The sequence below is a fragment of the Aplidium turbinatum genome, chromosome 8, assembly GCF_918807975.1.
Source record: "Aplidium turbinatum chromosome 8, kaAplTurb1.1, whole genome shotgun sequence".
In the NCBI taxonomy this organism is placed as follows: domain Eukaryota; kingdom Metazoa; phylum Chordata; class Ascidiacea; order Aplousobranchia; family Polyclinidae; genus Aplidium; species Aplidium turbinatum.
The window spans coordinates 28287704-28305287 of record NC_137479.1 but is presented as its reverse complement, the minus strand read 5'-3'; the positions used below and the strand labels follow the sequence as shown (position 1 = coordinate 28305287).

General features: G+C 35.9%; 1 protein-coding gene across 1 annotated transcript; it reads left to right on the top strand.

The window, feature by feature from the left end:
* Window positions 1–12031: 12031 nt before the first annotated feature.
* On the top strand, window positions 12032–15918 carry LOC145775766 (lactadherin-like). Its single transcript, XM_082587131.1, has 4 exons — window positions 12032–12156; window positions 13514–13690; window positions 15170–15342; window positions 15780–15918. Exons 1-3 carry the CDS (start codon window positions 12072–12074, stop codon window positions 15241–15243), a joined length of 336 nt encoding a protein of 111 aa, XP_082443257.1. The 5' UTR covers window positions 12032–12071; the 3' UTR covers window positions 15244–15342; window positions 15780–15918.
* Window positions 15919–17584: the final 1666 nt, after the last annotated feature.

Here is a 17584-nt window from a genome sequence, read left to right as displayed (position 1 = left end):
TGGAATTTTGAGGGCTGAAATTAACTCCTTCAGTTGTTCTTCATGATGACGTTCTTGCTGTTGCATTTGTTGTCGTGCCTGTTCTTCTTGCTGTTGCCTTTGTTGTCGCGCCTGTCCTTCTTGTTGCTGCATTTGTTGTCGCATATGTTCTAGCTGCGACTGCATTAATTCCACCACCTTGTCCATATTGTAAATAATTTAAAAAAAACTAAAACTTGTAGAAAGTAAAACTCGTAGGGACTAAAACTGAACACTTCTGCGTACCACTGTAAGTTTCTCGTTCAGACGTTCAGCATCCCATCCTCGTCGCCAAATAACTCTGTTGTGTTCTTAGCTCATTCAATCAGAGTCATACTGGAATTCTGATTTATTATAAAATTGCACAACCAAGATATAGTGTGAAACCTGCAAAGTAAGCCCAAAACGAGAAGTGCCAATTAACAAAAGCAGGCGGATGAATACTAAGCAAAAGAGAAGACCTGAGGGAAACGAAAACAAAGTACATCGTTTCAATGCAAATAAACTAAAATACATAACAGGAACAGAAACTTAATTGTGATTTTTAGGTTAATGAAATGTACATGACGAAATGGGAGTAATATGAAAACAGACCCATGCAATGGTGTAGCTCATTTTGTACCAAAAAATGTTATACGAAACCTGGATAAGTTTCTGAACCAGGGTAAATACTTATTTTTCACTTGTTTCTAAGTTTTTTTTTAAGGTTTGGTTTGGGTGACCGCTGAGTAGTTTTAAGAGACCGCAAGTGTTTCATTTAAATACCAAAAAATAGCCATATTTGCTTAAACGAATTATTTATTAGGCTACTGTAGATGCAAGTCCAAATTTTGGGAAACCGCTGGAGAAATTTGGGGGACCGTTTCGGTTCCTAAAAACACCTTAAAAAACACTGCTTGTTTCTACACTTGACAACCTCAAATCGAACCAACACCAATAAGGAAATTAATATGCTTTGAAAAGTAATAAATTCGTCGGAAATTTATAAGTAATAAAAAGGAAACTGAAAAAATACATAAAACGTAATTTACCGATGCTTGACATTTGTCACATTAAGAACAGGGAAGCAGCTGACTCTATGACTGATATAGTCTTTCGCTGCTTCCTGTCTGTTGTGGTATCTAGATTGCTATGGTGCTATTTTATTCATATTGTGTATAATTGTACAATGCTATTCTCGCAACAGATGACATAAAACTTTCTCTCTTTCTCTCTCTCTGGTTTAACAAGAAAAACTCTCTATCAAAGCTCTATTATACACCTAAGAAACTTCTAAAAGTAATCAAGATAACGTTATTATTCTAACTTACCCACAACCATTATTTTAACCCTGATTCTCTCTTGAAACATTTGATGTACATGTATTCTAAGCTAATCTTTGGTGGATAATCTCAGTTTTAACCGTACAATAAATAAATGATCATTCAGCATATAAAAGAAACTAACCACGGCTTTTCCATGTGAATTCTGGATTACTTCCAGATTATCAGTGGAGTTTCCATAAGCTATCTCGAATTGTGTCACCCATTGTTGGTAAAAAACTGGACGGCCTTGGGTTATGACTCCTGTTAGAGTGGTTGGTCTATGCAAATTGACCTGGATCCATTGGTTTTCGTCAACTGCGTTTTAACAAACAACGTATTGATGCAACTGCCACAAAAGTATTTTTAACTTAAAAACACACGAAATTAAATTTAAATGTAAGACGATATTACGCTTAGCGTTTGCATTGTGAATAGAATCAAAATTATCTTTAGATGCTAACTTGAAGCTAACAACACTTTAATAAATATTTCAAGACGGCATGACCATTTAAGCAGGTCTTGGCCTGAATCATCTCAAGATGGCGATTGATTTTAAAATGAAGTATAAAAGCTTTTAACAATCTATAAAACCGGTTTTAAAATGACATACCGTAGCTCAATAATCAGATGATAATTTTGAGCATTGTACTGTAAATTTTTTAAATTCTTGAATTTGAAATCAAAAACTGACTGCTCTATTTATCAGCTTCCTTGTGTAATCTTGGAACGTTTTAAATCTTAGGTGGTAAATAGAAAATCCCTCCGCCTCAGCAGCGCAAAAAAGAAGATGATTATAGGAAGGCACAGGAAGAAGCAAAAGTCGTTACCAACTCCGATAAAATTAAATTTAGCCTATTTTACCACTTAAAAATAGGATGACCAGCGCATAGTGTTTGACGGCAACTAACCAGTGAGAGCTGACCATGCGCCTGTGCTGGGTGCGTCTCCACACTCAGAAATTTGATTGTCTAATCTCGCGTTCTTTGCTGCGTGTCTGGCAGACCAGCTAGAAGAAGCAGTTACGTCTTCATCTTTTACTCTCATGTCCTTCATTCCGACTGTGCAGTATGAAAAAGCTTTGTCTAAAATAATGAAAAGAAATAAGGAATCCCAATCTAAACCTGGCTGTCAATGTTAGGAAAATGGCATGTCATAAATTATAATACTGTGCTGTAGAATTCGTATACTATTAGATGCAACAAAAAAAAAACAGCTAATAAAAACAATCATGTTTGTTAACTAAATGAGTACAATTGGTAGCATTATGAAGGTATAAATAGTTAGTCGTCGTCGGCTCCAGCTCGTGTCCGAGCATTGGTTTTGTCTTCAAATTGAATTTGGTCTTGGATGGTGATGTCGTATGTGGCTTTGGAGGCCCAGTCTATGATGGAAAAGACGTGGGAAAAAGTCACATTGTATGGAGGGTGGGGGACGTGGTAGTTTTAGCTTTTCTTTTCTAGTGTTTCGTTTTTCTTGGGCTTTTTGTATCCTGTTTTTTTCAAAAATTTCCGTGCCTTTCCTAATCCTTTTTCTCCAAAGTGGTCTTTCAGCAGCAAGTAGTTCCCATGAATCCAGATCAATTTTTGCATGATTGAGGAAGACTTTCAGCTGATCTTTGTATCTCATTTTTGGTTTTCCGGAGGGTCTTTTTCCTGTCTCTAGTTCACCATAAAGCATTTATTCGTGGAAGCCTCGTTGGGTCCATTCGTATGACATGCCCTGTCCAGCGAAGGCGGTGTTGCAATATGGTGGCTTCCAAATTGGGCAGCCTAGCGCGATCAAGGATTGCATCGTTGCTGAGACAATCTTCCCAACGAGTACCTAGCATTTCCCTCAGTTTCCTCTGCTGGAAATTTTCAAGACGTTTGATGTCACGGCGGTATAATGTCCAGGTTTCACAAGCATAGAGAAGGGTAGCAGTGAGCTGCTTTTATACGTTGTTCAATATCCTTTGCAGATGTTGGTGCTGTTGAAAGTATGCTACCAAGGTAAGAGAAGTAGTCTACTTCACCTAAAGGTCTTTCGTTGATATTGATCTCTGGGGAGGTGTGGTCAGGTGGCGTTTGGTTGAGTATCCTAGTTTTATCAGTGTTAACTTCCATTCCAAAATGCTCATAAGAATTGTTGTAGAAGGTGGCTATCGTTTGGAGGTCATAAGGAGTCCAAACAGGTGTGGCATTGTCATCGGCAAACTGCAACTCATGAATTGTATGAGCAGAGGTTTTCGACTTAGCACGGAAGCGAGCAAGATTGAAGAGCCCTCCGTCCATGCGACAGCGCATGTTGATACCAGGAGAGGTTTGTGGGACCTCATTAAGCATTGCAGCCACATACAGTGAAAAACATGGTGTAAATAGTTAGTAGTAGCCAACTAAACAACGCGGCCTAGTATAGTTAGTTTTGAGCCTAACTGCTTTCATTTGCTACTTCTAGATAAAGAAGCTTGTTTACTCTTTTTTTGTGTTCTAAATAATTGTTGCAAAGACAACGTTCTATAGATTTTCGATCGCACCACTTGAACTTTATCATTATTCAACATTTTTTTGCAAGTTTTATGTTAAAAAACGCAATATCTAAAAAAAGCACTGAAGCCGAGCCCATCCTCTGTTCTAAAGAAGAGCCCTTCCCATGCTCTTAAAAACGATCGCCTCATAAAATAATAGCAAGGTAGACTACTCATTCATGACACACACACACAACGTCTGTTCATTATAGTTGACGAGCTTCTCTGAGCCTTACTGGATTGTCCGCAAAAACGAAAGTAGAAAGAGAATTATTACCAACAAGCACCCTTGCTTCACATACGATGTCGATACCAGACGCATATATCTAATAATAATAATACTTTTATTTGCGCCTATTGCGATAACATACATGTACATAACACTGCCATCACAGATGCGATAGCCTGCAACAGACGACAGGAAGCAGCGAAGTGACATATAGTCTTCGAGTCAGCTGCTCCCCTTATTTTGGCTTGCCGTTAAGTGTCTTTGCCGAGACACTTTGCCGAGACACAGTGCTATGGAGGGGTGTCGAACCCACATCCTTTCGAACGTCGCGCAGACGTTCTCAACTCTCGGCTACGCAGTACGCCGCCGACAGCAGCTACGTCTGTCCCTATCGATGAAGCCGTGGGTACGTTTCAACAGCTATCCTGAGTTCTTATGGCCTATTATGATCATCTGTTACATGCAACCACATTGAGAAAACCACCAAAGTAGCGATTAAAATCAAGAAAGCTGTCTGTATGCGCTGCACAGGACCTTCTGGCAGTTTCTGGTGGATGCTCTCGCAAACAGTGATGCCATGCGGCGAGGCGTGAAACATGGTCATTGGTCAGGCAGCATACCTCCAATTTGTCAAGTTTTTGGATATCTGCCTGAGAGCTAGTTGGGCCATGACCTCTCTAGACCTGCCTCGTTAAGGTATAACTGTTTTCTCGCTGATGTAGGACATTATGGTGCTGACATGTTGAGTTGAGCTTAGCAGAGAGTGCTGCCTGTGAGTGTGAAGGAATGCAGGCAACAGCCCATACAGACAAGGACTTCCGCTGTACAAACCTCTCCATGGTATGGAGGGCCTGGTCTCCATCGACGATGACACAAGGCAGTGACAAGCCGACAAATACCTTGATATTTAGCACGAGAGAATCAGAAGAATAGCATGTTATTTTGTGCTTCCAGGTGTTGAAGAATGTTTTTGTTTTGTCCAAACCACATTAAATTTAAATTGTTAAATTTCATAAAATTAGAAATAAAATAAAACCTGGTATTGAACGAAGTTTGATCAATCTGGATCCAAATGCAAAAATTAAAATTTACAAACTGTGAATAAAATCACACCCCACGAATAGCTTACGTTTTATAAAAAATATTTAATGGTCCTACAAAATGGAACTGCTAATCATTATGTAGGCTAATAATAATTGTAACAAATCTTGTCTTTGTATTTTGTAATAGTTTTAAACAAATGTCGCCACAAAATCTAAAGTAAAAATATTTTGCCAATACAGTACTATTAGCCTATAATATTTTGATGAAGTTGTTCATAGAAAGCTTTACCTTCAGTTGAATCCGTGTCAACCAAAAAGCAAACCGCATCTTCTTGTCCGTGGGCACAAGCAATGAAGAGAACAATACAAAACTTTATGAAAAACATTTTTTAAAACAATGTTTTAGGTGTTTGTTTTGAAGCAACTAAAAAGATAATCAATTTTCCTCAAGAAAACCCATAATGTTCATAACACCAGGATCCAATACTGGCTCAGTGGCCGAGTGGTTTTGCCTTCGGCTTGGGTGCTCGTAGTTCTTAGCTCGGTTTCAGGTCGGGTCAAACCGAAGACATTAAAAGCCGTACCGATTGTGTTCTTTCTTACATAAAGCAGTGAGAATAAGTTGGTAGTAATGTGATGGCATCGTAAACCAGATATAAAACTAAAAATGAGTTCTGTTGCTAAAAGATCTTAGCTGTTGTACATGGACAATAAATAAAACCACAGCATTAGCCTATTACTATTACCAGGATGAAATAGCGTCACTGCAGAATCTTGTTACATGAGATATGATTGGTTGGTTGTAAAATTTTATCCTCGGACAGACAAAGGCTTTGATAGGTTATTCCTGGTAGTTTCACATAGGCTTACTTGTAGACATAGAGGATTTTGATTCATGGCCGGCCACCAAGATTGGTAGAGTGAAGTTTTTCGAATATTAAAATGTTGATATCAGGTAATTATTCCATCCACTAGGTGCCGCTAATGGGAAGCAGTCCTGATACGCTTTGCTCAAGCGCACACCCCGAGAGCCGAACCAGCGCCGCGTGATCTTGAGTCGAGCGCTTAACCACTGAGCTAACGGGAAAATCAGATTATTGTACGGTGGAAAACAATGAAACAACATGAAGCTTGTATTCTAAACGATTTTCAATTTTTAACATAAAGCATGCAACAGTAAGGAGCGGCAAGCTTCTCTTTGAGTGGAGAACTTTACGCCAGCATGCTGCCTTTTTGCTTACATTTTACGTCGAGCACACAGCCTTTTTCATCGAATGTTATAGGCCATTGGAATTCTTTCACACGTAGCCTACTTGCCCCTTATTCGGACGAACGTCAGGTTGAGCTGCTGATTTCGTTTAGCAAACTTGTTTTGTGTTGCAATGAGTAGCTGAACCGCACACCTGACAAGCTGAAGCAATAGAATTTGATGTAATTAATTCAATCTGTAGTTTTATACCAGAACGGTCATTCCATTTGAATTTAAACTACAGTACTAGACTATTTAGCAAAGAAATAGGTTTTTGAACTAGATATTTAATAAAACAAGACTTGTCTTCAAAATAATGAACCATATTTTAACCTTTGCATCAATGCACTTTCAAATTTTTTTAATCTCTGATCGAAGGAAACTGGAAGACGTAATACTCGAGTTTCACCATTGTTTGGGATCATCAGTGCAATCCATGTGTCTTCAGTGAAAATCGAACTTCCAACTTAATGGGAATTTTTAGTGATGAGAATTTAGTTATTAGCATTGTGGATTCATGCGTCTGTGCATAATCGAAAACATCCAGGTATCTTCCCTTGCACTTAAGGAAATAAAACTGCAGTTAGCAAACGATTTGTTGCCTTGAGACGCGGCAGAGTGGTTAAGAATGACGTTCTGGACACTGCAGTATAACTGAGCAAATCATTAATGAACCAATTTTTTAACCTTTGCACCATTGCACCTTCTAAAATTAATTATGTAACTCATCAGTATTTCTTTATTGCAGTTTAACTCAAGTAGGCTACTATTTTTTGCGTGATCAGTTTTTGCGATAATTAATATTGATCTTTCTTTATTTTTACCACTAACGGCTGAGTTTGGTAGCACAACAAAAAAGCTACATTGCTACTTAACGAACAACCTTTTTTCTCCATGTTACAGAATAGCTTATCAGACCTTGATTTCGACAATATGGCTACCCATCTTGTTTGTCTTTCTGTTCGAAATGATGTAGATTGTATCAGTTACTTTGCCTTTATTTGGATATTTTATTAGTAAGGTAACAAAACGATTAGATAGCTTTGTTGGTAGGTAGCTTTAAAATCACATGATTATTTTACAACGACGAGTTTCCGTCCTGAATTCTTGCATTAGCGGAAATAATAGCCTACCTTGGAATAGCTGCAACACAATATTAACGTTTTTTTAAACGTTCTTGTGAATGCAAAGAAGTGAAATATATCTTTAGCATATTGACGCAAATAGTAAACGTCACGTCTGCGTGGTCTATATAATTTTACAAGTGAAACCCGTTCCGTTTTCTTTTTGTAATTTGTCACAATTAATACAGTACCTCAAAATAAAAATTGACTGATTGTTTAAATTTGTGCTGATGTGTCTGTGATGTTGTACAATGAACTCCATATGGTTTATTCCTGATTGGAAAAAGCGCATTAAAATGTTAAACTATTACACTCTAACAAAGACAATCAAACGTGACTTTTATTATTGATGTTGAAAATAATTATACCAAAACAAGCATGCTCAGTCTATAGCTTCAAGAATGATTTGAATGTTTAAAAATTAAACTTTTATCCATTTTCTATATCAAAATGCAGATTTTACGTATGCCTGAAGCGATGGAAACACAAAAAATAATTGCCACTCATCAATTTTGGTGCCTGTAAATAAATAACGAAGAATAGATAATGCATTAGCCTTTAATTTTGTTGTCAATTGTGCATGCTTGCTCATGTAGTGCAGTCGGTTGAGTGCGCAAAGTTGTAAACCAGAAAATCAGGAGGCCATAGTTTTGCTCTCGAGGTTTACGCTTGAGCAACACACTTTAAAAATAATTTTCTACTGTCAATGAACGACACTCGTTGGATGGAATAATTCACAAGCAGTAAAACGTTGCCATAAGTGCAAACTTTACTCTGTTAATCCAAGTGATCTGACTTGACTCAGTAGTTTGAAGCTTCTACAACTTTGCAAGACGATCAGAATTAAGCTTCCAAAACGGCTTTTTCAGTTTGAAAAAAAAAAGATTCTCAGAACATACTCATCTGCAGAAGTACGCCTTGGACAGGGAGTGAATTTAAAAAATCTGCTTCATATCTTCAAACAACTCTTAAATTGACTCATAATGTGAAAGAATGATTTATTGGTGGCAAATCATACAGTTAACATATTTAACATCATTGCAGCTGAAGAATACATAAAATTAGCGTTTAATTGAACATTTTAATAATACTGATCACCAACGCAATTTAAACTCTTTTCTTCCATCTGTAGGAGTTTGCCAAATTATTTCAAGTGAAATATTTCCGGAATGCTGCAAGCATAGAAACAAGGAACTTTATACCACTTCAAGGTTTACCGTTAGTTAAACATCAGTTTTTGATCAGATGATCGGTTTTTATCAAGCCTCTATTTTCGTTCATTGCAATGTCTTTTTGATCCAGTTAGTGAGCTGAATATTGCTCGCCATAATAACGTCATGAAGCTGCAATCTTTCATCGTCAATAATGAAACTGGTTACTTGTACTGTATTATACACTGACAATATACAGCAGCTGATGTAAAAAAATTAGAAGCAGTGGCATCAGCGAACGGAACACACAAGTTCGCAAGAGTATTGTATTGTATGTGCCCAGTTATAGCGTTGGTGGTGTATTGTATCGTGTATTCATTGTGTGCGCTTGGCAGTAGCGTTGACAGAGAGCCCCAGAGGTAATTTTAGACACAGGCCCGGCATTCTTTAGGGGCCTGTAACCTCCCTGACCCAAGAACTTAAAAAAACTACCTCGTAATCTTCAGATATAGTGCGCTTTTCTTGAAAAAGTCTTGATTTGGCGCCAATGATGGACATTGGTAACCTACCGGTCCAAAATTATCTTGGTGTCTGGGTGTTACATTCAGTCTCATGACTTGATCATGTTTTGTGACCTTGTTGATATTAAAAATTAGTAACGTTGAAAATTGGTAACAATGAGGCTTGATGATGCTGTTGTCAATCACCATCAAGTTAAAAACAATGATAATAATGAGAACATACTGGTGAATTCAATTTTATTTTCCATTGCTGACGCGAAACATGTAGAAAACGACAAAGTACGCACACAAATTTGGCACCAACAAATGTGAAAGTTGGCAAAATCAGGAGGTTTAGAATGTGCATCAATAAAACAGTGTTAGGAAATCACAACCTTGAATTTGCATAGCAACAAAACCCAGAAAAAAGAGGGAGAAAACAATTTTGTAGCAAAGGCGTTTAAACTTCAAGGCAACTAATAAGCGTTCAAGCAACTAGTAAATAACATTAACAAAAACATTTTCAGTACAGTATTACAAAAATAGTCACTTCTACAAAAACGTTTTTGAAAGATTAGCTCAATATGAGTTGATATGATTATAGCTCAATATAACCTTTCTCTTTTTATCTTTTTCTCCACTTCACTATACATTTCACCTATTTTGAATATGTTTCAGCTTGTTACTCTGTTACAAAGCAATGCTAAGTGGTGAGAGCTCTGGTTTGGTGTCAAAAAATGCGGCGATTCGACATCACTTAGGGGCATGTGGTTGTGTCTTTGGCAAGAATCTTACACATGCCGGAAGGTAGGCCCAAACATTGGCTTCCTTATCTTCCCGTTGACTTAATATAAATCTTCTACCACTGGGCGTAAGCTTGGCTATGATAAAAAAAAGAGATTATTCAGACAAGAAAGTTCTCGTAAAGAAAGTCATTGCAAAATGTATTGTTGGTTAGGATGGCGCAAGGCAAACGAATCAAAATATGAAAAAAAGATATGTTTTGACAATTGACAATATTAAAGAAACTGCAGTAGCGAAAAGCATGCATAAGTAAAAAGGATTCAACAACAAAGGAAGTTCATAAGTCAGTGGCAGGTTATTGTCACCGTCGTCTCCAGCTCGTGTCTGAGCATTGGTTTTGTCAACAAGTTGGATGGTGATGTCGGATGTGGGTTTATGGATAGGCCCAGTCTGTGGTGGAATAAACGAGGGCAAAAGTCACATTGTCTGAAGGTGGAAAACTTGGTTCAATAAGTTTTTCTTTTCTAATGTTGCGTTTCTTCATGAACCCTTTGTTTATTTTTTTTTGTTTTTCGAAAAGTTTTGTGCAATCCCTAGTTTTTTTCACCCAGATTGATCTGTCACTGGCAAGTTGTTCCCACGATTCCAGATCTATGCTAATTTGTTTAAGAAGACTTTTAGCTGATCTGCACAAAGCATTGTGGGTAACCAGTACAAGAAGAAAACAATATTTAAGATGTTAGCTACTTTACGCCTCTACGTAATCACAACCTTGTCTTTTACCATGATTTTGACCTTTCGTTTTTGTTGGACGCCAACATGGCCAGTGGTTTATTAACAAATCGCCTTATACTATGCAATTTATCAGCAGGCCATGCCAATATCTAGTAATTTGGTAGAAAATCCTTTCAGGAACAGATATGACTTGCATATTATGAGGACCATGTAGACGTTATTTATATGGTATCGTTTGCATTAGTATGCGAAAAATTAGTTCACTCTCCTAAGCGCTTTTGCATTTACAGAAACGTTTAGAAAACGTTAATATTGTGTTGTAACCGTTCCATGGTAGACGGCTATTTCCACCAGTGCAAGAATTCAGGACGGAAACTCGTCGCTGCAAAATAATCACGAGATCGGAAAGCAACCCACTAGCAAAACTATCTAATCACTTTATCAATCAAATATTCAAGATAAAGGCAAAGGAACTGATACAATCTACATTAATAACAGACCAGATAGGTAGAAACTCGTAATATCTAAATCAAGGTCTGCAAAGCTGGTCTAGGACACTGAAAAAAGTATATAAGTTGCAACCTATAGCTTGTTTTCTTTTCTTTTTTTGTTCTAAAAAACTCAACCAGTGAAATTTGAAAAGTTTAATTAATCATCACCAAACCTAATCAAGTAAAGAATAGTACGTGAGTTAAACTACAATAAAGAATTACTGATGAGTTGCAAGACAAATTTTAGAAAATGCAATGATGCAAAGATGAAATGATTGGTCCATAATTGAATAGTTTCGCTTGAAAATTTCCGATTTCATAGTTATAGTTCAAAAATCTTATCTTTAATTATAAATTCATGTTTAAATTTAAACGAAATGACAGTGCTGGTATGAAATTGCACACTAAATTAAAAACATCAAGTTTTATTCATTAAGCTCGTTGCGAGTAGGTTTGAGCAACGCATTTCAAGCACAGCTCCGCAATCCGTTCCATAGCACCTAGTGGATGAAATACACCTTACAGACAACACTTCAACAACAAGCGGAAACTCTCTTCTGCCAATCTCGGTGACCGGCCCTGAATCAGTAGTTCAAGCTACAGTAAAGATGCTAATCTACCAGAGTTCTTGTTCTTTTTCTAAACATTTTGATGCACAAAAAATGGCAACTACTGTTACTGCTTGATCAGGAAAGTACTAAACTTTTCACAGTTTATTACTTTAACAAAGATTTAAAAAAGTTGATTGAAAAGAAAATATACTGAAATTGACATATTGATTATCTTAATGCTAAAATGGCCAAGTTTGTAAAAAATGGAAGTAATTATGCATAAAATTGTATGTCTGCAAGCAACAGGAGAAAATAAGAAAATATCAGAAAACAATTTGACATAACAACGAACTACTAACAACAACCAGTTTTCTTGTACAACATTTCCAGTTATTTAGTAAGAAATAAATACAACAAGCGTTGATAATCATGAAAATGCTTTTTGCAAAACTTTGCTTTTTTCTTTTGTTTACTTGCATTCATGGAATAACAAATGAGGTTTGTTCTGCTCAAGGTAAGATGTATTTGTTGTGCTAAAAGTGTTATGAAATGTAAATTGTTTTGTGATTATAGCTACCACAGCGCTAATGTGTAAAAAATACCAGCTAAGTGGCCAAAGGTTATGCCTTCGTCTCTTGTGCTGGTAGATCTGACATCGATTCCAGGTCGATGGTGCCAATTGTGTTCTTTCTTGCACAACGCAGTAAAAATAAGTCAAGTAATAATGTGATGACATCGTGAACCAGATGCATAATTAAAAATGAGCCCTGTCGCTAAAAGACCTTAGCTGTTGCAGAGCGACAATAAATAAAACCATAACTTTATTCTTATTAGGTGTAAAAAAGCAGTTTAAAATTATAACACTTAACAGTTATGAATTTGGAGGAAAATTCTAACGAGCTATTAATACAAAGCAAATGTTACAAAATGAAAGGAAAACTTGGTAATACAGTCCTGGAAAAATTGTTGGCAAGCTGAAGTACTTGAACAAAAAGCTAATTTTACTACTTTTGCATGTAACTTTTACGAAAATAATATAATTTTACTTCCATAAAACAGCAAATAAAGGTTATTGTGCCAAATGTGCCAGCGCTCAAAGTAAGATTGTAATTTAGCTTTTTTTTCACCACAACACAGTTATTTGGTAGACCGTGTTTTCATATTTAGATGACAAATGATAAATAGTCTACTTTAAAATTCAGATTGATGATTGATTTTTACGCATACCTTTGGTAAAGAAGTAATTTTACACTACTACAAACCTGCTTTTTTTTCGCTGAGACTTTTCGGTCATTTGTCCGAAATGACTTGAAAAAATTCGGTCATTTTTTATTTATTTCGGTCATTTTTTCTGATGAAAATATTTCCTTTCAAGTAGCTGATACAAACCAAAATTTGCTCTTCCTGACTAGCTCTACAATATTAAGTTTTGCTGAGAAACGTTGCTTTTTTTGGACATTTTGACCGAATTGGCTATATTTTTTTCGGACATTTTGCTAAAAAATCGGTCAATGACCGATGAATGACCGAAAAAAAAAACAACCACAAACAGATACAGTGGCCTACTAAGTGACCAAATAATGTTGTAATGTATAATTCCATTATTTTGTTGTCTATTACTGGTTTGTGATCATATTCATGAGTTTTACTAGTACTGAGTTAAGTTAAATTTTCTTAAACTGAGCAAGTTTAATTCACTCAAATCAGAAAATAAAACTATGATAACTTTAATTTATAAAGCTAAGAACAATTTATTTGCCCTTGCTTAAACTTTCTATTTCAGTAAAAATTTTCTACCATGTGAAAATTTTCTTGACAAAAACTTTCAAGAAAATTTTGATAACAGTTCACAATAAGTTATTTATACTTAGATTGCTATTGCACTATTGGCATGAGAGATAGCCGAATAAAGGATGAAGACATTACTGCTTCTTCCACGTGGAGAAGGCCTAATGCATTCTTATATAGACCTGCAGCAGCAAGGCTTGACAACCAATTGGGTGAGCGTGGGAACGCTGGAAGTACAGGGTCATGGTCAGCTCTTCAAAGTTAGTTGTTTATTGCCTATTTGTCATAACTAGTAACCTAAGCAAAACTGTTACAATGGTTATCAGAATTATTTAATTTTTTAGCAATTCCTGCAACATTTATGGGATAAATGCGAAAGTAAGAGCCAAACTGTAGGTCTACCACTCGGTTATACCTGGTATGCGTACGTTTAACTATAATATTGTTATTCCTGTTTTTTTAGCTTTCAATTCTTTAGTATCAAAGCAAACACTAAATGTTCGGTATATCAGTTTGGATTATTACCTAGTACTAAAATACTATGCCTACACAATAGGCTTCACACCGATACCTGTTACTTGTGACATTTTTAAGTGTCATTTTATACTAATGCTCTGCAGCCAATTTACCATGGAGTATGAAAACCCATTTGTGCTAAATATAACAAAGCAGCTACTTAGAAAACAGTTTTAAACAATTTATAGGCGACATAAATAAAAACGTTTTTGGATGAACACCTTAATTTTTTGTGGTATTTTTTTATATTATTTAATTTTATTTGCATCATATAAATTATACTTTATATTAATTTATTTTTAATTATTAACTTTGTGATAAACTGAGATTTCCTTTGACCACGCTGTTTAACATTGTGGGAGAAAATGTCTACTTTTTCTCCTCTGCATGTTGATGTTTGTCTGGCTACACTGAACGACTACAATAAAGGAAACGATCTTTCTTCGTTTTCAAGAAAAGTAGTTTTTTTGCACTAAACATCTGGTCTGTTCTTGAGTTTTCCACTGGCAGAAAAAGGTTTAACAGTAACTCAATATAAAACAAGTTATGTACAGTAACACAACTTTCCAGTCGTGAAACACCAACCAGGGTTAGATTATCCATAAAGCTGAACAAGCTGAAGCCAAGCCCACCAATTCGGCCCACCAAAGATAAGAATGTTACTCATGAAAAAAAGATTAAATATTTTGAAAATGCTAAGCTTAGTCTCGCATAAACTTAGTCTGCATAAACCTAACCCTGGTACGGCACTCAAAAGGGCGCCGGTTCAACATCGCTTATAAACATGTGACTGTGTCTTTGGCAAGTCACCTAAAGGCATGCCTGAAACTGAATGCAAAAAATTGGCTTCCTTGCCTTACTGTCCGCTAAATTTAAATCTTCAACCACCTGGCGTAAACCTGGATAAGACAAACAAACAACTTGCTGGAGGTTTAGTTGAAATACGTTTATACCTTCACTGCAAGCCAAAACAGATCTTAGAAGTTTTTACTGACTTAAAAAGGGCCACAAGTGATTTGAGCTTTAAGCCTACAATGCCCATAATCCAGCACTGCCGACAACTTCACAAAGCTGTTTTTTTGCAATTTGCATCAAATTAACATCACAAATTTGTATTGTCTTAGTTATTTGCGTTGACATTGGATAGATATTGTGACCTTAGTCGTTGTATTTGTAAATCAAACTGAAAAGTGCAATGGTAAATGTGACAAATTGAAATGCAGATCGAGTTGGTGAATGGATCCAAGTCTATTTGCATCAACCAACCCGTCTAACTGGCATTGTCACTCAAGGATGACCGGTGAGATACTCCCAATGGGTAACCTCTTTCAAGATATTTTATGGAGACTCTACCAATCAATTGCAAGTGATGTTGGATGGATATGGAAATGAACTGGTCAGTGTTTGCATTGCGCTGAAAGATAATTATTAATCACAAAGACAGCTCTGTAGTCAGCCTGGGGTTTATTAACACTAATTTATATTAGTTATATTTGAGGTCAATTTAAGTTCATAAACTTCGCGCCAATTAATCTAAGATTTACCAATCAAACAATCATTTTATACTTTCACTTAAACTTTGCCAGTTATAAAACTAAAATTTGTGATGCTGCCTATTGCGCGAGTAGTTGTATCATCTACTTTTCTAAAACGCCGAGGTGCTATAAAAGTACTTCGGTAATTGCCTATTTTTTTATCTTTTATCATTAGGCTACAAATCTTTTATAAAATAAAAACGGTTGCGAGTCAGAACTTTATTTTGTTGTTTACTGTATTAAATGAGTGATTAGTGCCATATGGGGATTTGATAAGATTGTCTTTTACTTTGTGCAGGTGTTTGAAGGTAACAATGACAACAATTCCTATTCCACAAACAAGTTTCCTCAACCTATTGTTGCTCGATACATTCGACTGTATCCGCAATCGTGGCACAACCATATCAGTCTCAGAATGGAATTTCTCACTTGTTAGGTGTTTGTGGTTGACAGTTATGTTGTTGACCAGTTTGCAGCAACAAAAGTTATCTCTCGAATATTGCTTTTGATAAAACAGTTAATAAATAAGAACAAAATTTAACTTTAGTTTAAGCTGTGAACTACCAAACTTAGCCAAGCAACTATTCTGCAGACATGAAAGTCAGAATTATGATACTCATTACAGCAACTTTATTTTGTATAATCAAAAACCAACTACTATAATAATTTAATGTCAATAAGTTATTTTTTGTTGATTGTATCCACTATTATTATTTTTACTTTTGGTGAACCCATGGCCACCTAAAGATACGGCCTGATTTGTCACATTTTGCAGAAATTTCCAGGTTTTTCTAATTTTGGGCGAACGTTTAAATAAATTTTTCAAAAAATTAGATTTTTACGCTTTCTTTATTCTTTTCCTCAGATGACACAATAGGTTTTAACATCTTCACATGTTGAAAAACAAAGGAAATTTGATCTCGAAGATTTTAGTCAGACTGTTAATTTTCAATAACAGTCTGATTTTGCGTTTTTCAACTTACTTTTTCTCATTTGCTATTGCTTCCCCAAGGCAACAAAAAAGTTTTTTGTCATTAGGAAACCACAAAAAGTAAAAAAATCTCAAAAAATGTCAGTCAAGCACTAGCAGTAGCTGTAATCAAAATCTGCAAATTGTGACAAATTAGGCTGCATCTCCAGGTGGCCATGGTGAACCTATGAAATTATACCCAACATTACGCCCATCATGGTTTGTGAAGTGAACCATATGATCGATTTTGTTTATTGCTAGCATTCTGTTTGAAATTGTTAAGCTTTTGCGATGTTAAAACTGAAAAACAAAAGAACCGTATTTTTATAACATAAATAAACACAAATATTGGCTTACCGGTGTGGATTTAAATTCATTCTTGGACGCCCATGACCAAAAAGCAGACAGAAGGAAACAATCAGTAAAAATATTTAGCTACAAAATTTTCAAGCCTTTATGTTAATTTGTATTGATCCTAGCTTTCAGTTCATTCTAAAACACATTTCCATGAGAATTAACAATAAAAATGCTTGTTCAATTTGTTGTTCCGTTCTCAAGAAAGCACCCATAAAACTACAGTATACGCATGCTCCTAATGCTATGCATGCAAGCTGCTGTACTTATTACATTTTGAGGCAAGTGCATTGGAATGTTAAAACATAGACTAATAAAGACAATCTTTCGTGATTTTTATGGCTTTATTGACTTTGGGTTTAATATGTCAACAAACATGCTCAGTTTACTCTAAAGCATTAAGATCTACTTTAAAAGTTGCGCAGCATCAAATAAAATGTTTGAAAATACCGCTTGTATCTTAGCTGAACTTTTTACTTTGGAGATGTGCACTTTCCTGATGGCTGAAACGGTAACCATGCAAAGGCTATTGGTTACCCATCAGTGTTAATGTCCATATCAGCCTAAATATAGAGCAGTTGGTAAAAAGACTCACTCTAAGAACAAAAACAGGATTATCTAAAAACAATGTGTAACTCTCGGGATGTGCGCTTGAGCAACGTGTTTTAAGGACAGTTCTTTAAATAACAGTATAGGCCTATTTATTTGATGGAGAAATTTACAGATAACAAAACTTTAACTATAAACAAAAACTTCACAGTGTCAACTGCATGCGTCAA